This window comes from Miscanthus floridulus, chromosome 8, assembly GCF_019320115.1.
Source record: "Miscanthus floridulus cultivar M001 chromosome 8, ASM1932011v1, whole genome shotgun sequence".
NCBI lineage: Eukaryota > Viridiplantae > Streptophyta > Magnoliopsida > Poales > Poaceae > Miscanthus > Miscanthus floridulus.
The window spans coordinates 145,229,967-145,252,145 of NC_089587.1; the positions used below are offsets into that span (position 1 = coordinate 145,229,967).

Sequence of the window (22,179 nt, forward strand, 5' to 3'; positions counted from 1 at the left end):
AGTTTGTAGTTTCAAACGTAAATCACGTTGGTAATAAGGAGGAACAAAATGAGATTTCATACATTGCTTTAAAACATTCCAAGTTTGAGGCACAGCAGCAGCATTATTGGCATTGCAAAGATCACTCCACCAGAACAAAGAAAAATTAGTAAACTCACTAGTAGCAAGTCTAACTCTATGCTCAGCAGGAACATTATGAGAATCAAATTTTTGTTGAACAGCAAGCTCCCAATCTAAATATGCCTCTGGATCAACATTACCAGCAAAAGGAGGTAGACTAAATTTAATTTTAGCAAAAGGATCATTATTACCATGATTATTACCTTCCATACCGCGACGATTGAAGTTGAGGTAGCGACGGGCACCACCATCAGCATACGCATCTTCATCACCAAAAGCATTCGTATCTTCATCATCAGCACGATAAGGTGGAGGGCGGTGCTCAAGCTGTTCAATGCGGGTGACCAGATTGTTCACGTTGCGCGTCAGCTCGGTCATAAGATTACGTTGTTTAGTCATGAACGTTGTAAGCTCGCCCTTGGACATGCACTCATTGAAGTCCGTCGGAGTTTCTGCCGTGGTTAGAAGATAGAAAAAGACAACACCAAAGTATTATCCCTATCAACTAAAAGGAAACAAGTGGTGGTGGTGGTGATGGTGGTGAAAGTGGAATGCAAAATCACAAGCGGCTTACCACCGTCTTGTCTGTATTCTTACCAACGCCAAACAGGAGCAAAACCAAAGTGGCGAAACAATCTATTGTTGAGCGTGGGTAATAGTTGCAAGATGAACCTGTGCTGACAGAAGAATATGTGGAGCTATGGGTAGGCACACAATATGACAGCAAGGAGTAGCAATTAACGAGTGCAGAGTAACGATTGTTCAATCCGGATCCAAAGTACAAATCACAGGTGCTGGCTAAGACGTATCGAGACGTAGCGCAACAAGGTGAAAACAAAGGACGATCGAAAGAACTCACAGAACAAGCAAATAGCCCAGACTTCTCCTTTTTTCCTGATTTTTTTTTCCCGAATTTTTCCAAAAGGCACTAGTAGGAAACAAACTTTTTTATTTTTTTCACTATTTTTTTATATACTTTTCTCTGAACAAGGATCACAAAAGATGCAACCACAAAAATTGGCACCTACAACTGAGGTGGGATGTGGTCTACAGAAATTCAGCACGTTCTCTGAAAAGCGTGCAAAAACTTTGACAAATTTTTTCTATATTTTCCCAAATTTTTTTGGCAATTCTGATGAAACCAAAATTTTAGATTTTTCTGATAAATGAGCGAAAATTTATGCCTGTTTTACCGAAGGTATCTCAAGGTATGTTTTCCGGAAGGCACAACACGGCGGCGGCAGTTACGGCAAAGCGTCCCTAAACTCTAACACCGATCACAGGATCGTCACTGTGACTAACAGCAGTAGGTATTCGCCTGATGATGTAAGGAGGGCTGCGATGCAGGTAAAATAAGAGCGGCTGGCAACCTATCTAGGGTTTGCGCGGCGGCGAAAAGTTACACAAGGCGGCTAGCGAGGCAAGTCGAGTAATGTGGTGGCTTCGACTTGTTGTTTGGGAACGGTGGATGGGAGAGCGGCGGAAAACAAAAATCACAGCAACGGCCGATTGAACCACGACCACGAACACAATCCTAAACTAGTAACAAGACTAGACCACGGACATAAACTCAACAACACGAATCTGAAACGAAATTGCAAAGGCACAAAGGGCGATAGGACAGCAGAAATTGAAATATTTTTGGGCTTTTTGTGGACTCTAGGTAATGAACAAATATGAATCTAAGGCAAATGAGATTATACCTCATGGTAAACCTGAAATATCGGATACCAATTGATGAGTACAGGCCCGATCTTCCGAGAGGTAGCCGATAAGTTCGATTTTGTGAAGATCTCGACGTTGGCGATCCGGCTTCAAATCAGACGCGATTTGAACCCTGCAACCATTACACCACTACTCCGTTGGTTATCAACCAAGCACAACTTGATTGACCTCACCAAGAAGGCTTTTCCTGCAAGCGAATCGAAGAGCACAAGCAAGAATGTAAAACACGCAATCTGAAATTGTAAATATGAATGACGCGAATATCAATAGAGGATTCAAGAACTCGGTTCCAAAGGACTAATCGACACAGTGGAGGAGATCAAGAATGGGGGCCCTGGATCACTGTAAAAGGATTTGTCATCACAGTTACAATGAACGATTCAGTTTCTCGATGGAAAACTAAACTCTAAACAAAAACCCAATTGTGTAGCAGCGGCGGCGGCTGTGTTTATAGTCTAAGACTCGACCTAGGGTTGAGGACGGCCAGGGGTTGGATGCCCACAACTTGGGCTTAAGGCCCGACACGATACATGGCCAAGTTGGCCCAAATAGATGATATAGCACCTTGCCATGGTCACATAGAATGATCCACAGACCTTCTGGAGCTGGGACTAGATCCAAAATAACAGCATCGTCGTCCCCTTTCCAACGCATCCAAGAACGGCCCGTTTCGATGTCGTATGTGAAAGTTATGACCGAAACAGTGACGACGTGTCTGCTGAATCCGAGGGCGACGTGGCAGCTGAGTTGGGAACGAATTGCAACTTGGGGAAGACCATGGCGTCGGTGTGTCCAGCGTGGCGATGTCCTCATCAAAACTGATGCTGATTTCACTGCTCAACAGCGAGATCATGCAGAAGTAAGAATGAAATATGATCTCGAACGTAAGAAATGGGATATTTCGAACCACAAGTGCTTGATGGTGGCTAAGTCCACTATTTCAGATGCAATAAGGGGGTCTATGCCAGATTGTGACACTGCCATAGAGTATATCAAGAAAATTGAGTCAGTTTACTGGTTTTTCAAAGGCTTATGCTAGTACCCTGATAAAGAAATTATTCAATGAGAAATACTCTGGTGGAGGGATAAGATAGCACATACTGAAGATGAGCAACACGGCTTCCAAGCTAAAGCCAATGGATTTGGGGCTCAAGGATGAGTTCCTGATTCATTTGGTTTTTGCTTCCTTGCCTAAAAAATATGAAACTTTTGTTGTAAATTATAACATGCAGCACAATAAATAGAATATTGAGAAGCTCATTGCAATGTGTGTGCAAGAAGAGGAGAGGCTAAAAAGCTCACAGGGTGACTCTACTAACCTTGTGAAGGACAACAACAAGAAGAACTTTAACAAGAATGACAAACCTCAAGGTAAACCCCTCAGAATGACCACCATCAGAAGAACAACAATGTCCAAGTTGAAAAAGATCCGTGCAAATGATGCAAGAAGCATGAACATTATCAGAGAGACTGTCTAGATTTCTTGAAGAGCCTTTTGAAGAGAGGTGGGGACTTTATTACATTCATAGATGAGTGCTTGTATTTAAGTTATGCAAAATCTACTTAGTGAATTAATTCAGGTGCAACTATTCATGTTGCAAATTCATTATAGGGATTCCATACAAGGTGGACCCTGCAAAGAAGAGAAAGAAGAATTAAAGTTGCAAATGGAGTTGAAGCTGAAGTTGAAGCCATTGGAGATCTCTCTCTAGAATTAGATGATGGTTTTATACTTTAACTTTCAGATATTCTTTATGTACCCTCTTTGCGTAGAAACTTGATAAGTGTTTGACGACTAGACGATGATGGATATGATTGCTATTTTGGTAACGGCAAATGTTAGATTGTGTTTAATAATAAGTGTGTTGGTCTTACCTTCTGACAAGACAAGCTTTATTTGTTATCACTTTCTAGGAATGTGAATGCTGTGAGCACTGAGAATGAGAATGCTTCCTCGTCTATGAATGCAACAAATAAGCGGAAGAGAGTTCATGATGTATCATCAAAATTATGGCACTATCGTTTAGGCCATATTTCGAGGAGGAGAATAGAGCGATTGATTAAGAAATCAATTCTTTCGCCTTTAGAATTTTTAGATTTAGAACAATGCATTGATTGCATAAAAGGAAAGTATGTTAAGAAAATAAAGAAAGATGCCAAACGAAGCGCAAGAATTTTAGAAATAGTTCACATAGACATCTGTAGTCCTTTTCCTGTAAAGAGTGTGGATGGTTATGATTAATTTATAACATTCATAGATGATTATTCTCGTTTTGGCTATATTTATTCAATTAAAGAAAGATCAGAAGCATAGGATAAATTTAAGATTTTTAAGGCTGAAGTAGAAAATCAGCACAACTTAAAGATTAAAGTAGTAAGATCCGACCGTGGGAAAGAGTACTACGGTCGACACACCTCATATGGTCAAGTTCCAGGACCTTTTGCATGGTTCTTACAAGAAAATATCATAGTTGCCCTGTACTCTACACCGGGCAAGCCTCAGCAGAATTGAATAGCAAAAAGACGCAATTGTACCTTAATAGATATGGTGAGAAGTATGATAAGTTACTCTACTCTATCGATAAGTTTATAGATGGAGGCATTAAAAACTGCCATTCATATTCTTAATCGAGTGCCAAGCAAGTCGGTGCCTAAAACACCATATGAGTTGTGGATAGGAAATGAACCCTCACTTAATTATTTACGTGTGTGGGGTTGTCCAGCTGAGGCTAAAGTCTTTAATCCCAACATAGGGAAGCTAGACTCCAAGACAGTCAGTTGTCATTTTATTGGCTATCCAGAAAAGTTAAAAGGTTATCGCTTCTATTGTCCTAACAGACATACGAAGTTTGTAGAAACAAGACACGCTGTGTTCTTGGAGGATGATATGGTCAAGGGGAGCATGGTAGCGCAAGAAATTAATTTATAAGAGAAGCAGACATACGTGCCCACTCCGATGGTTCAGGAACCATTCTTCATGCTACCCATTGTTGTTGTACCAATAGTTCATGACACTCTAGTAACAACACCTGTTGTTAGTTCTCTTGTGGCAACAATAAATGAACATGAGGAACCTATCGTTCAAGATCCCATAGAACCCATTGTCACACATGAGGAAGAGCAACAACAGCCCCATATAGAACAAGTGTCAACTAATAAGGCACCTAGAAGGTCTCAAAGAGTTAGGAGATCAGCCATTCCTGATGACTACGAAGTCTATGAATGTAAAGAATTTCAAATAGAGGGTGATCCCACCTCATTTGAAGAAGCCATGAGAAGCGCTCAATCATCAAAGTGGCTTGAAGCCATGCAAGATGAAATAAAATCAATGAATACCAATGGTGTTGGGACTTAGAAATAATTCCTAAAGGAGCCAAGATAGTAGGCTGTAAATGGGTCTACAAAACTAAACATGACTCCAAAAGAGACATAGAAAGATTTAAAGCGTGACTTATGGCGAAAGGCTTCACGCAAAGAGAAGGCATAGATTACAATAAGACATTTTCTCCAGTCTCATCTAAGGATTCTTTTAGAATTATAATGGTACTTGTAGCACATTACGATTTAGAATTACATCAGGTCGATGTAAAGATGAAGTTCCTAAATAGGGATTTAGAGAAAAATATTTACATAGCACAACCAAAAGGTTTTGTTGTGGAAGGAAAAGAACGTATGGGATGTCGCCTAAAGAAATCCATTTACGGATTAAAACAAGTATCAAGACAGTGGTATTTAAAGTTTGATAGTACAATAAGGAAGTTTGGGTTTCAAGAAAATGTAAAGGACAATTGTGTTTATGCAAAGTTCAAGAATCAAAAATACATTTTCCTAATCTTATATGCGTATGACATCTTATTTGCTAGTAGTGATGTTAATATACTACTAGAAACGAAGAAGTTCTTGTCCTCGAAGTTTGATATGAAGGATCTTGGTGAAGCTTCGTTCGTTCTAGGAATAGAGATTCACCAAGATAGAGAAAAGGGGGTTTTAGGACTATCACAAAAGACATACTTAGAAAAGGTTCTAAAGAAATATAGTACGCAAAATTGTAAGCCTTCACCTGCTCTCATAGTCAAGGACGATAGATTTGGGGAATTTCAATGTCCGAGGAACCAATATGAGCTCGATCAAATAAAAGCGGTTCCATATGCTTCAGCTATTGGAAGTTTATAGTATGCTCAAGTATGTACACGTCCTGACTTAGCATTTGTTACCGGGTTACTTGGCAGATATCAGAGTAATCTAGAAATAGAACACTAGAGACTAGTAAAGAAAGTTTTGCGTTACTTGCAAGGCACAAAAGGTCTCATGCTAACATATAGAAGATCTGATTCCCTACACATAGAGGGATATATGGATTCAGATTACACGAGAGATGATAGAAAATTCATGTCAGGATATATATTCACTCTCGCAGGAGGAGCTATATTATGGAAAAGCTCAAAGCAAACCGTCACTACATCATCTATGATATATGCTGAGTTTGTAGCATGTTATGAGGCCATAAGGCAGGTAAATTGGCTGAAGAAGTTCATGCCTGGGTTGAAAGTGGTAGACGACATACATAAGCCACTAAAGTTATACTGTGATAATAATCTAGTAGTATGTTATGCTCACAACAATAAGTTAAGTGGTGCTGCCAAACACATTGACATAAAGTATTATGTTGTGAAAGACAAAGTCTGGGATCATATAATTAGTCTTGAGCATATAAGTACAGAAAAGATGCTCACGGATCCGCTTACAAAAGGCTTACCACCCAACGTGTTCAGAGAATACTTAGCCGGCATGGGTTTAAGGGAAAGCCTATGATTCCTGGACAATAAGGGCCTAGATGAGAATCTGTTTCAAAACAAAGAGGTGCATTGTAGTAGTTAATCTAATGGCAACTAACGGTGATGATGAGGCACTCTCTATGCACTGATCTATGATGGAATGAGAAAAAGATAAAGTAAGTTAAGTTTAAGTCATAAGGTGAGATCAAGGGGGAGAATGTTAGGTTGATCTCTATCAACTTGGCCCAATGGCCAATTAGGCCCTTGATCCGTGCCCTGATCGGGGGCGCCCAACCCCATCTATGGTTGGTGGGCCCCCGTCGCACAACACCATAAAAAGCAGGTGGGGGCCAAAGCACAAGGCACGAGGTTCACCTGAGCCGCCACAAACCCCACCTACATCCTAACCCTAAGTCGGTCTAGAGAGAGGGCGCTGCCAGTGATAGGAAGCCACCACCACCGCATCTTCACTACCGCCTTTACGATAGTGTCTCCACTACAACGTCCACACCATCGCTAGACTCCACTGCTACTCTATGCATTTACCGCGTCGCCGACACCGATGCCATGGCAAGCTTGTTTGCCTATAAGGCGATTGATGGTTTGCTAACACCGCATCCCTCTCTCTCTCTCTCTCTATTTCCTAGCACTAGTTCATATTCTAGCATTTATCATATCCTAAATTCAAATTCATACACGCTAGATCTGCTGCTAGTCGATCCTAATGATCTATCACAGGGGTGGGCAGCCATGGTGATGGGCGTGCTGCCCGGCAGCGTCCTGTGGTACACGATGATGATCCTGCACAAGCGGTCTCCGCTGCTGAAGCACGTGGATGACACGCTAGGCATCATCCACATGCGCGGCCTGGTGGGGCTCCTAGGTGGCCTGCTCACGGGGCTCCTCGCTGACCCCACCCTGTGCGCGCTCTTCCTACCCGTCACCAACTCCTAGGGCGCCTTCTATGGTAGTGGCGCGTATCTCGGCAAGCAGCTGGTGGGCATGCTCTTCATCATCTGATGGAACGAGGCCATCACCTCGATCATCTGCGTCACCATCAACGCCGTTGTCCCGCTGCACATGACCGAGGACAAGCTCGAGGTCGGTGATGACGCCATCCATGGCGAGGAGGCGTATGTGCTCTAGGGTGACGGCGAGCTCTACGACATCATAGAGCACGTCCCGCATGGCGCCCCCACCGTCGCGCCCGTGCGCACGACCCTGAATTGAACTAGCTAGTTGCTAGTTGTGCATTGTTAATGTTGCTCAATGACCATGTATATTGCTCCATCCATCCATCCATCCATCCATGCCTTGTGTTGATGACCATCCATGACTAGGCATTGTTCGTTGTTCTTCCTTCTTCTGAATCAAATGTGGCTTGTGCATTTAATTAAATTGTAAAATACGTTCCTTTTTCTCCTTGTAATACTTTCTATAGATGAGAGACATGTGAATTTACATGCACGCATGTAATCGATCATCAAAGTAGAACAATACTACAGTAAGCATTTGTAGGGGCGGCTGACGATGGTTTGTAGAGGCGGTTTTGCCAGCCGCCCCTACCACACTATCTCTACAAATCAAGGGTTTGTAGAGGCAGTTCCCAAGCCGCCCCTACAAATCGATTTGTAGAGGTGGCTTGTGTCACCAGCCGCCCCTATAATTGTATTTGTAGGGGCGGTTGATAACAGCAGCCGCCTCTACAAAAATAATTTGTAGGGGCAGTTGTAACACCAGCCGCCCCTACAGTACATTTTCGCACCAAAAAATTTGAAATTTGGAAATTTAAATATGACTAGAACATATATACATATATATATATAATATATAATTCACAAGGACATTATATCAACAACTAATTGACAAGAAGATATATGCATTACAAACACAAATAATTTAAATTACTTCATTACAAACCCATTCATTACAAACACATAATTATTTAAATTTGTTCATTACAAACCATAATAATTTAAATCAGTTCATTATTACAACTAACAATAATTTAACTTCCTATAATTTTCTAACGTCGTACCACGTACTCGGAGAAGTACAAATCATTCATTTCATATGCCAAAATGTCATTGATGTAGAGTAATGTATTTACTAGTGCACTCTCCCTTGCTTTACGAGATCGTTCACAAGGTCTACTGATGACGATTAGCATTGGTCGAGAATCTTCACTCCTAGTCATAATAATTTTTCCTAGATTCCCTATGAAGTGAGAACAGGGCCACCATATTCCCATTTATAATGACCCAAGTGATACATGGCCTGGTTTAAAATGGCTTCAAAGCTACAACTTGCATATGTTACGTCGTTCTTCTGAATCTGCAAGTGTTGGAAAAAATGTGGTTATCAGAACCATGTATATATATAGATATAACAATTAATCTGGATATAAGTTATGAAACTGACCACATCATTCATGTTGTCCTCAGCAAGCTGTGCACAAAATAGTCCAATATCATGGTGGAAGCCCACATTCAAAGCAGCAATCCTCATGGAGGAGTATGTAGGAATATTGTACCCAATATTTTGAAGCACCCTTAAACATGCTTGCATAGCATATTTGTGTGCAGTAATGTCATGAGGTTGACCGCTGCTCTTCCTATCGATGTATAAAACCATACCTTGTTGGTTACCCGCCCTAGCGAGAATAGAAAAGTCAGTTCGACATTGCTTGAGTCGACCATCTATAAGGAATGTACCAACATTGAGGAAATCAACCCCAAAATTTGAGAGTGTCTCTCTGAACCATGGTATAGGATGAATTGTCTACATTTAAGAATTATATATATCAGAACAAAATATCTATAGAGGTGTCTTTAAAACATGTTACTTACTATGCTTGAATATGGGTTGTTTGCCCTCCCCAATGTTGGTTGGACGCCCAGATCATACACATAATTATTTGGCAGATACGGCGAAGGGAGTTCGGCCATATCTTCTCCTAAATTTATGTCAAGGAAAACAGTTATAGTAGAGGAACATGAGATGAGAGGAGTAGAAGAAGTAGGAGCAGAGAACAGGAGAGGAGAAGAGTAGAAGTAGTAGGACTAGGAGAGGAGGGTCTACAAAGTAGCATCAGTATTATTAATAGATAATGTTGCATTACAACCAAAATATCGTCGATAACATAAATTAGTGTTATCCAAACTAATAGGCCTCAGACACCATAATTAAATCATCATACAATTATGTTATCCAATTACATCGATCATCTAATTGTGTCATCATAGGCCTAAGTATTGCAGTTGCATTAGCAGCTCATGGAAAGCCTCATCTAAAGTCCAAACACCATCACCAACAGACTAATAATCACCACATTCTTGCAAGAACCACTCTTACCACTTTGAGGGGGATGCTTTCACCACAATCAGTTGGGACCAGATTAGGGGAGGTAGTTGTTGTTCCAACATAGGCATTGAAATCTCTAAGTGTATGGTCATAGTTGTTGTACTTCTTGTGTATAGCATTTTTGAACCTAAGCACATGTTCACTAGCCTCATGCCAAGACATGTAAATCCCAAGTTTCTTCCCGTTGAAAACAACATAGCAAGTGTCCATTTCCTAGTGGAAGTGAAGAAAATAGCCATCAATCAAGTTCAAACTAACTCACAAAACAAGTAGTAATAGTAGCAGTAGAAGTAGAGGTAGAGGCCTCAGAAACATGTCAATCATCATTTGATAAAGAACTTGGAGCATAAAGGCATCATAAACATAGTGAGCATATATAAAAAACAGTGAGCATATAGAAAAAGATAGTAGGGGCGACTGGTAATGATGCCAAGTTCCTCACAAGTTCTTGATCATCAGCTCATATTCCATATAATGTATGGCTTGGATAATTTCATCATTAGCAAAACAAAGGAGAGGAGAGGAGAGGAGAGGGTAGATTTGTCAAAAAAGCAACAACTGCTTAACAAACATAGAGAGGAAAAGGTATAAAAAAGTAGCTACTGCTTTCCAAACATAGAGGATAGGAAAGGTGGTAAAAAACAACAGCTGCTTATAAGTAGGGGGCCGTTGTGATGCTCTAGACGATCAACATGTATCAAGATAGAAATACGAAAGGACATCTTGCCTTGCAAAAATGTAAGTATTATTATATGTTGAGTAGACATTTACAGTTATAGTATATTTTAAGGAAAGAGGAGGAAGGAAGAACTTAGCCAGCAGAGCGGAAGGTTGTAGTAACCAAAGTAAGTTAAAGAGGTGAGCCAAAATCACTTGCCGTATTAACATGTATGTCGTAGATTATTAATTTCATAGACTTAGGATCGAATACAAAGGATCAGTGTTTTTAATGGTTGAACACTTATATTGTACTTTTTGACATTTCTATTCATAGATCTAGGATTTGGTGTTCAGTTCAAGACACTAGGATATGCACTACATGTTGAATTTAATCTGTTTTTTGACACTTGTGTGGCTCCAGTTGATAGCTGAATAGCTTTCCGATGATGAGACTGCTGGGTTAAGAGCATGACTGTAGACATACCGTAAATTTCTACAAAATTAGATAGAGACAAGAATATAGCGTAGAAAACAACACAATTGCAAAATGACTTCTCAATCTGAAAATAAAAGATGAACCACACACGGCCCCAGTTTAGAATAGGGCGTTAATTTGTCATAATTGAATAAATAACCTTAATTATTTGGCATAATCATGACAGCTGGTCAGCTACTAAATTCAAGTTGGTTCAAAGTCCATACAGCACTGAAATCTCAAAACAGTATGCACACCACAACCAAATGCACAGTATGTTCTATAGAATGGATAAGAATTTGATAATTTTTAGCTGCTATTGCAAAAAGTAAAAATTCTTGCACAAATAATTTTTTAGCTGCTGACCCATAATTCGGTGGAAAAATTTATCTGTCAAGCAAGCCTAAAGAGGCTGGTGGTAGAGGCCCCAAAACTACCAATAAGGCAAACATGCTCATTCAGCCAGGAAAAATAACGGCAACAGAAAACTAGAGCTACTAAAAAAGTTAACAACGTTTTCCTTTCTGATTTACTAAATGAACAACAAAGTATATGTGCATGTCAGTTACTCCCGAACATAGATCTGTGGTAACAATGTCATAGCTGCCATCTCATGAGCTACTAGGATTGCATTCCATCAGCCAATCCATCAGCCATCAGGACATAGTAGTTCTCAGTGCACAGAGTCTTTTGACATGCTTCCATAGGCTGCATACTAAACTGCTCGCATCAGTTAGCAAGTTCAAGTCGAACTCCAAGTCAGGATGCCGACACGGAATTTTAAAAAACCTTCCAATTAACCTGACCAAACACATAGTGCTCTAGGGTTGCTATTGCACTAAGTGCACCAAACTACAGAGAATGCATATCAAAATAGAAGTTTCTTTTCAAAAAGAAGCTCCATTACTGTCTTGGATAGGTACTGAGAGGGTGAAAGGCATAAAACTAACTAAAGAATTGGTCCTCCCAAGTTACATTGATGTCTACATATTGGTTTAGAGACAATAGCTATGATTCTATATAATAGATTGATTCAGATTGCAGCAGTAGCAAAAAAAGAAATATTGGTTTAGAGACAACAGATCTGTTCAGATTGCAGCACTACACCCCCCAAATGAAATATAAACACTGCTTATATTCAGTACCAAATAGCATTTCTAATTGTATTGCAGCAGAAGGAACAGATAAAAGGAAGAAGCTTGATAAGAAAAAATTTAGTCCATTTACACTAAAAAAGGTTGTGGATCCGAACCTATTAGGAACAAGTGATGGAGCAGCAAGCAGCGAGCAACAGCAGTGGTGGATCCGAACCTATCAGGTGTAGGGAAAGCTATGGAGGAGCGCGGACGTCGGTGAAGGTGCGTGGACGCCGGAGAGCACGGGCAGCCAGGCCGCCCGCCATTCGAGGTCTGCGGATGTTGGACCCTAATGGGCACCGGGGCTACTGAAAGCTCTAGTTTGGTTTTGGTGAATTGATAAAACCTTAAGTGCTAACCTAGTTTATCAAAGTGATCATAAGATAGGTAGCACATTCTAAATGGTGAAGCAAATGAAGATCATGACATGATGATGGTGATGCCATGGTAATGATCAAGTGCCTGGACTTAAAAAGAAGAAAGAGAAAAACAAAAGGCTCAAGGCAAAGGTATAAGTGGTAGGAGCCATTTTATTTTAGTGATTGAGATACTTAGTGAGTGTGATCATATTTAGGATCAATAGTCGTACCATTAAGAGAGGTGAAACTCGTATCGAAATGCGGTTATCAAAGTGCCATTAGATGCTCTAACTCATTGCATATGCATTTAGGATCTAGTGGAGTGCTAACACCCTTGAAAACATTTATGAAAATATGCTAATACATATGCACAAGGTGATACACTTGGTGGTTGGCACATTTAATAAAGGGTTAGAAACTTCACTGGCAGAGTGTCCGATGGTGCCACCGGCGCCCTGTACAGAAAAGACAGGGTTTCACAGAGTGCACCGAACGCTAGTCTCAACTGGACCAGAGCGTCCGGTCAATGGAAGCTGTGAAGATGCTGGCGTCGGTCTTCGACCAGATGCTGGGTCACTTCATGACCGGACGCTGGCGGCATGCGTCTAGTCCTGCTGACGTGGCAGCGCATAGAGGAGACAGAGTGTGACCAGACATTGGGTGAGTCTGCTCGGGCATGACTAGACGCGTCCAGTCACGAGTGGAGGCTTACTAGAAATGACCAAACGCTGGGTTCCTGCGTTCGGTCATGATCAAACTAACACGTCCGATCGTAGTTGGAACCTTACTACAAGTGACTGGATGCTGGGGTCCTATGTCCGGTCATGGCACTGTGTTGCATCCGGTCATCACTTGACCATTGGGATCGGGCGCTCAGTATTTGAAGAGAGGGATGACGTGGTAGCCATCCATTGACCGAATGCTGGCAGCATGCGTCCGGTCGATCTGACTAGAGCATCTGGTCACCCCAAGCAGTGCCTAGTGAAGAGGTACAACAGCTCTATTTTGTGGGGGCTTCTATTTAATCCCCATTGCCGGCTCTAGCTCACTCTCTTTGCCATTTGCATTGACATAGCAACCTTGTGAGCTTAGCCAAAGCCCTCTCGCTCATCTCCATCATAGATTCAACATCTTTGTGAGATTGGGAGTGAATCCAAGTGTATTGCTTGAGTGTTTGCATCTTGAGGCACTTGGTGTTCGTGTTTCGCTGCGGGATTCGCTTGTTACTCCTAGTGGTTGCCGCCACCTAGACGGCTTGGAGCAGCGAGGATCATCGAGCGGAGGTTGGTGATTGTCTCCAGCTCCGATCATAGTGATTGTGAGGGGTTCTTGACCTTTCCCTGGTGGATAGCCAAAAAGGTACTCTACTGGATTGCTCGTGGCTTGTGTGATCCTCATCTTGTGTTGGTTGTGCGGCACCCTATTGATGGTTTGGCATGTGAACCTCCAAGTGAGTGAATCGCCACAACGAGGACTAGCTTGCCGGCAAGCAAGTGAACCTCGATAAAAAATCATTGTGTCGTCGTTTGATTCCGAGGTGATTGGTCTTTATTGGTATTCATTATTGTAATTGATTGGCTCCTTTCTTGATACGGCAGTATAACCATCTTCCTCACTCTCTTTATATTACCGCAAACTAGTTGTCAAGCTCTTTAGTGTAGCTAGTTGTGAGAGCTTGTTAATTTAGTTAGTGTGGCTCTTTAGTTAGTATTTGAGAGTGCACTAACTTAGCGTAGTGACATAGCTATTGTGTGGATAGAAACTATATAAACTAGAATTGTGGTAGGTGGCTTGCAATTTTAGTAGGCTAGCGCAACACTTGTTTCGCCTCATAATTGTCTAACCGGTTTGCTAAGTGTTGTTGTAGAAATTTTTAATAGGCTATTCACCCCCTCTAGCCATTAGGACCTTTCAGCTGCTAGCCGGGGGAGGGAGCATGGATGCTTGGGAAGGAGCATGGACGCCGGAGAGCTTGGGCACCATGGCCGCTCGCCGGGGGAGGGAGCACGGACGCCGGAGCGCACGAGCACCTAGGCCATGGGAGGTCAGGGAGCAGGCTCGTGGCACCTCAAGGTCAGAAACGAGGCGGCAGCGGACTAGGTCGTGGATGTGGATAGCACGGCAGCAAACTCTAACTTGCTTGGCAGCCCGGGGGATGGAGCGGGTTGGTGGAGCTTGAGGTCGGAGATGGGGAGGAGGCGGCGGGTCAGCCGGTCGAGGGCTCTAAAACCCTAGCCACCGTGGAGATGGGTCGTGCAGCGTCGTGGTGGCCTAGGGATGTCGAGCTGTGGCCTGGAGGTGCGGAGAGTGGGCGCCGACGTCGGGAGAGGTCAGGGAGGCGACGACTGTGGGGAAAAATTGGCACTCTGACAGCGTTGGGAGGAAGAAGAGAGCGCCCAACACTTATAAAATTTCGGCCCCCGAGCGACCGTGCTTATATACCCAAGATGATTTGTAGGGGCGTCTTAAAACACCAGCCGCCCCTATAAATGCATTTGTAGGGGCGGTTTCTGAAATAGCTGCCCCTACAAATATTTTCCATTTTATTAAATTATTAATTATATATTTTTTATTTCACAAAAATACAAAGTAAATGTATATAATATTTTGTATTATTTTATATATGCACAAATATATATAAAAACAATTTGCTATATAGAAAATAAAAAAATCAAAAATTAAAATTTTGAATTTTAAAACTTCGACTACAATTTTGGGATATTAAATGACCTAAAATGAAAATATTGTAAACATAAAAGTTGTACAACTCATCAATATATACAACTTTTTTTGGTCATCTTGTCACGTGACTTTGTTTGAATAATTCAAAATTTGAAATTCAAACAATTACAACTTGAAATAATATTTTGAAAGAGTATATGATTTCAACTGAAAAAGTCATGACTATAAAAGTTGTACAACTCATCAAGATGTACAACTTTTATTTTTGTCATCTTTTCATGTGATGAACTTTGAACGATTCAAAATTTGAATTTCTGAAAATGACAACTTCAAATAAGATTTTGAAACACTAAATGATTTTAGCTGAAAAACTCCTGAATACCAAAATTGTAGAACTCATCAAGATGTACAACTTATATTTTGGCCATCTTTTTATTTGACTAAATTTAAATAGTTTAAATTTTGAATTTTAATAAATGACAACTTCAAACAAGATTTTGAAACCTTAAATGATTTCAACTACAAAAGTGGTGAACATAAAAGTTGTTGAACTCATTACTATCTACAACTTTTATTTTGGTCACTTCTTTATTTGACAAAGTATTAGTAAACATTGTTCACAAATTCATATATCGTTCATAGTTTCATAAACTATACGCGAGACATGTTGATTTGTGAACAATGTTTACTATCACTTTGTCAGATGAAGAAATAACCAAAATAAAAGTTGTAGATCTTGATGAGTTATACATATTTGGTATTCATCACTTTTTCAGCCGAAATCATTTGGTATTTTAAAATCTTGTTAGAACTTGTTATTTTTTTAAATTTGAAATCTTGAATTGCTCAAACTTAGTCAAACAAAAAGAATGACCAAATCAAAACAATAACATGATAGGACATGATTTTAGAAAATTTTAGGAAAAAATCATCACATTTGGAGTTAGTATAAGGGAGAAAGACTAGTTACAAATTTTACCCAGAGATTAAAAAGAAAAATCATAACTATTCATGATGATCAATGATGAACAAGTGTGATTTCTTTTTTAATCTGTGGCTGAAACTTGTAACTAGTTTTTCTTCCTCATACAAACTCCAAATGTGATGGCTTTTTTCCCTAAAATTTTCTAAAATCATGCTCTATCATTTTAGTCTGGCCATCTATCTTTGTCACTAATTTTGTACAATTCAAATTTTGAATTTCAGAAAATGACAACTTCAAACCTGATTTTCAACCACTAAATGATTTCGGCCGTAAAGGTGATGAATATAAAAAGTTGTATAACTCATCAAGATCTCTAACTTTTATTTTGGTCATTTCTTCATTTCATAAAGTGTTAAGTGCTTGTTTTAAGTGTTTCAATAGTAGTCCGAACATGTTGTAGTAGTAATAAGTGCATATTTCAAGTGTCTGCGTGTTACAGCTGTTTTAGTAGTAATAGAGTGGATGTTGTTGTAGGTTCATCTGGATGTTGCAACGGGTAGTCTCACACACATGCATAAATGTAGTCTCACACACATACATAAATATATAGTCTCACACACATACATAAATATATAGTCTTACACACATGCATAAATGAAGTCTTACAAACACACATACTTACACAAACACTCTACATTCAACAACTAGCTAGCCCACTATAACGACTTTTCCCTTGACACGTTTTTGTTCCTATGGCAATATGCCTTTGGGCAGGTTCTTTTCCATAACACTGATCTTCTTAGGAAAGTCTGTGAATAGCGATATCTTATTGTAGTTATTGTAAGCTTCAACATCATCCACGCCATCAACTCTGATAATGTGTTGTTTCCCGGAGGCAACCACGTGCTTTGTCTTCTTCGGGGGGAGGTTACTTTGTGGGTCAGGCATATAGAAAACTTGTGCGACACGTGAGGCGAGCACCCAAGGGTCATCTTGGTAGCCTAGATTATCGAGGTCTAGGACTCTCAATCCGATCTTGTTCAGTTTGTGTTGTTTGATCCAGCGGCATCGAAACAGGGCCACCGTTATATCCCTTCCATAGTCAAGTTTCCATATCTCTTCAATGATGTCAAAGTATTGGATCTTTCGCCCCACTCCATTGAGAGCTTCTATTCGAACGCTGTTGTTTTGGTTCACATATTTACTATCATTTGTGGGGGTATAGTACGTGTACCCATTGATATCATAAGCTTTTTAAGGTGTCACTTGTCTCGATGGCCCCTCTGCCAACCAACTAATGGTAATAGAGTCTATGGTTTCTCCAGGCGATATGTTTTGGTCCTTCAACCATGTAGTTAGTCATTGCTTGTGCTGTTTCATGACCCAATCATCTAAATGACCATTTCTCTCTGCCATAATGATAGCCAAGTGTTCATCAATGTACGGTTGCATCAGTTGTGTACTCTGCAAGACACTGTAATATGCCTCACTCACTTCTTTATAATCATGGCCGATGAACACTTTTCTACCACTGGTGTCCTTCCCAGCCAGCCTACCCTTATGATGAGAGTCGGGTTTACTAATCTCTTTTTGTACTTTTAGGTACTCTTGACAGCACTCGATGACTTCTTTAGTACTGTAACCCTCTATCATGAAGCTCTCTGGGTATGCTTGATTATGCACATATCAGATTTGAACCGACATGAACCTCTCGTATAACCACATTTCATGCAAGTAGCAAGGGCCTAGCACCTGTATCTGATGAACCATGTGAATCAAGAGATGTGACATTATATCAAAAAAAGCAGGAGGTAAACATATCTCTAGTTGGTTTTGTGTCTCCACAACAAATTCATGTAGGTCACTCAGCTCTTCCTTGCCAATCGTCTTCTGTAAGATCTTCGAAAAGAAGTAACACATGCGGGTGATGGCTATTTTCAAGAACTCTAGCTTTATAGCCCTGATTGCAATAGGTAGAAACACTGTCAGCATCACATGACAATCGTGAGCCTTGTAGTGTGTTATTGATAAGTACTTCATTGACACTAGCTTCTTCACATTTACTGAAAACCTAGTCGGGACTTTGACCCCCCTCAGGAAAGTACATATAGCTCTCTTCTCTTCTAGTGTTAGGTTGAAGCACGTCGTGGACCGAGTGTATTTTCCATTAGCCTTAGGTACCGGGTGAAGCTGTGGTATCACGTTTAGCTACACCATGTCTTTCCATAATTTCAGACCATTCTTTGACTTGCTTGTGTCCATCAAGGTAGCAATAAGACTCTCAAAGACATTCTTCTATACATGCATAGCATCAATGGCATGAGGGACCTCCAAGTCTGGCCAATAAGGCAGATACTAAAAGAAGATCGATTGTTTCTTGAAAGGTGCGCCTTCGACAGGAGGTGTGCTTCTATCTCTGTTCGTCCTATCCGGATTCTTCTTTCCATAGACGATGCGTATGTTTTTTACCATTCTGTACATGTGTTCTCCATTATAACGTCTCTCCGGAAGGGGTTCAATCTCTGGGGTGTTGTCATAAAATCTAAAGAATAATTTATTGTAGTACTTGTGACTTGTCTTTAAGAAGCACCAGTTCCTTAGGTAAACTCTCTTCTTGGATGCATCTAGAAACACCCATGTAGTACCATCCAAGCAAACTAAGCATCCTGTCTTTTCTTTGATCTATCTAGACAAAGCAAACAGAGCGGGGTAATCATTGGTAGTAACAAAAATTATTGCTCTACATATAAAGTCCTCCTTTCAGAACGCATCGTACATCGGCTCCCCATGCCTCCATAGCCTCTCTATTTCTTACATCAAAGGCTCGAGAAACACGTTTATATCAATGCCTGGTTGTTTAGGGTCAAAAATAAGAATAGTGAGGAGAAGGTACTTTCTCTTCTGACACAACCACGGTGGGATATTGTACATGGTCAAGATCACTGGCCAAGTGCTGTGGTCGCTCATCCTCTCATTGAAGGGATTCATTCCATCGGTGCTCAAGCCAAACCGTACATTCCTTGGGTCATCGCTGAATTCTTTGTACTTTTCATTGATCCTTTGCCACTAACTACAATTAGCCGAGTGTGTAATCTTATCATCATCCACCTTGCGCTCATCATCCCACCATGTCATGAGTGCGGCTTCTTTAGGGTTTAGGAAGATACGTCTCAAACGGTCGATCACTGGCAGGTACCATATTACCAAGGTAGAAATTTTTCTCTGCTTTGCATCGTTGCCTAATGGAGTGTCCTCTGGGGGCTAAGATTCTTGTACCACCTTTTTTGTACCCTTCTTATTCCACTTTTTCTGTGGAGGCTTCGTCCCCACTGCAAAGGTCATTGTTCTTGTACCGGCTGGCCTCACACCGGGGACATTTATCTAGTGACTTGAACGTTTTGCCACAAAAATGATATAGTGGTTGGGGCATGCATGGATTTTTTTTCAACCCCCATTGTCAATGAACTTATGACCTTCTTCGCTTGGTATGTATTGGCGGGAACTGAGTTTGGTTGTGGCAGCATCCATGACAGGAGACACAATAAATCATTGAAACTACAGTCTGACCAGCCGTACCTAGCCTTCAGGATAAGTAGCTCAAGCATAAAATGTAGCAATATCCAATGTGTCAGACAGTTCTTTTCAACACCATATACAGTCTCCTTCGATGCTTTTATCACCCTTTTCAAATTTTCTAGATATTTCGGACTCTTTTGTAAAATCTCTAGTCCAAGGGCTCGAATCATGTTCTCATAATCATCTTCATCCCCGACACATGCTCTGCTATCATTATTGGCACCACCTTCGTCGTTACCATCCCAACCACCAGCATCACCACCTTGTTCATTGTCAAACTCGGGATCCATTTGTGCATCAAGCTCTACTAAATATTGGGACATGGATTCTACGGTTTCATCGTCGTATTCCTCCTCATCCTCGTCGTTAACAATAACCATTTCACCATGATGAATCCATACTGTGTAGTCCTCAATAAATCCTCGCATAATCAAATGTGATCTGATGATAGTCACATCTATCCATGCCATACGGTTCTTGCAATATTTATAGGGATAAATAATTATATCCTTATTCTCTGTCAACGTCGTTGCATGCTTCTCTGCGGCTTCAATAAATTTATCCACCGCTTCACGGAAACCTGCCTTGAACCTTAACGAACCATACATCTAAGAGTTTCTGTACTCAATCTTTTACAACAACAAAAAAAACATTAAAGGACTACCTATTAAGATATATATAAAAATGAATTAAATTAATAATTACTTGAGAATAATTGTATATACTTCAGATATATATGAATATAAATCAAATATAATTACATGAAGCATACAAACATACCATGGTAGAGAAAAATTAATTAATGACCTATTTATCCATAAATAATTAAAATACATGTTTGTTGATTATAATAAATAATTTAAAAGACAATAATTAGCAACAATTAATATTTTACACAATATCTTTCATGCAAACCCTAGTCCAATTTTATCAAACATAAATTTACAAAAACAAAATTAATAAAAAAAACCAAACCCTAGATCTAGATCTAACTCTATATGCACATGAAACATCCATAAAACTAACTAATTGTTCACTAAAATCAAGAAACATGGATCAAATAAGGGTATGATATTGTTCCCCTACCTAATTTACTCTAGTACATTCAAAACTTGGGTCTAATTTGCTTCATAAGTAGCTCAAGCACCATAGAAGAGAGAGAGAAAAGCAAAACTCTAATTACTCACTAACCAACCATTAAAACTTCAAAAAAAAGTGTGAAATAGTATTTTCTTACCTTCTACAACCTCTCCACCAAAGGATTTAAGACCAAAACATTCCCCTTAGTAGAACAATTTTTGAAAGGTGCCCAAGGCCTCCCTACCTTTTTTCACGGGTTGAAGTGAGTGACCTGAGGAGAAAGAATGGCCTGTAGGGTTTTATACGTGGGGCATTTGTAGGGGCCGCTCCTACAAATCGCAACACCGGGGGTGGCTGGTGAGTGAGCCGCCCGTAGGGACGGCTCGTATCACTAACCGCCCTTACTGTGTCATTTGTAGGGGCGGCTGGTCTCATGGGTCCTGAGCACGTCCACTGTAGGGACGGCTTCATCACCAGTCGCCCCTATAAAAAAAATTATTTCATTGCTACAAACATTTTTTAGTAGTGGAAGTTTGTATTCAGATCTTTAAAATTTGGCAGATTATTATCTTGGGTTTTTTTTTTTTTTGAGGACGTGCAGTGCAGCAGCGGCATTTCCTGCCGTCTACGTCGACCCACACCCCCCGGGCGTCGACTGCCAGGCTTACCAGCTCGGCATCCTCGCCGCCTCCCTCGGAAGGTACGTACGTGCACCCCGCAATCGATCGATCTCTGAATGAATCCATCGTCGGAACGGAACGGAACCTCATCATGATCCGTGATGCATGATCTATCTGATGCGTGCAGTGACGCGAAGGCGAAAACGGCGATCGTGTACAACTACAGGAACGTCATGAGCGGGTTCCCGGCGAGGCTCACGCCGCCGGAGCTGGAGGCCGTCAAGAGTAAGCTTTTATCTATCTATAGGAGTATTTATTTATGGATGGATGCATCACCATGACCATGTGGTGCTCTCTGATTAATTGTTTTGTGCAAGCAGAGCAACCTCAGGTGAACCGGGTGCTGCCGAGCGCGACCTTGTCTCTGATGAGCAGCAAGTTCGACGACGGCGTCAGCTAATCCCGCTTTTCTTCCAGCAGCGGCCAACGAGCGCATCCATCGCCAACCCTAAAATAAATCTCATCTTTCAATTTGTTTGTGGCGGGTGTGTGATTGGTTGCTTCCATTAAACCTTGTACATCAAAAAAGCCAGCATATAAACGTATACACTGTCTTGGTGTTATATATGGTATCCTGCACATGCACCACCCCGCACGGTCGCATAGAGGAGGACGCACAGGTG

At 40.8% G+C, this 22,179-nt stretch overlaps 1 protein-coding gene across 1 annotated transcript; it reads left to right on the forward strand.

Moving 5' to 3' along the window:
• Positions 1 to 7,370: 7,370 nt before the first annotated feature.
• On the forward strand, positions 7,371 to 21,956 carry LOC136469973 (ammonium transporter 2 member 1-like). The gene is made up of 4 exons (XM_066467970.1): positions 7,371 to 7,540; positions 21,478 to 21,576; positions 21,684 to 21,781; positions 21,877 to 21,956. Exons 1-4 carry the CDS (start codon positions 7,371 to 7,373, stop codon positions 21,954 to 21,956), a joined length of 447 nt encoding a protein of 148 aa, XP_066324067.1.
• Positions 21,957 to 22,179: the final 223 nt, after the last annotated feature.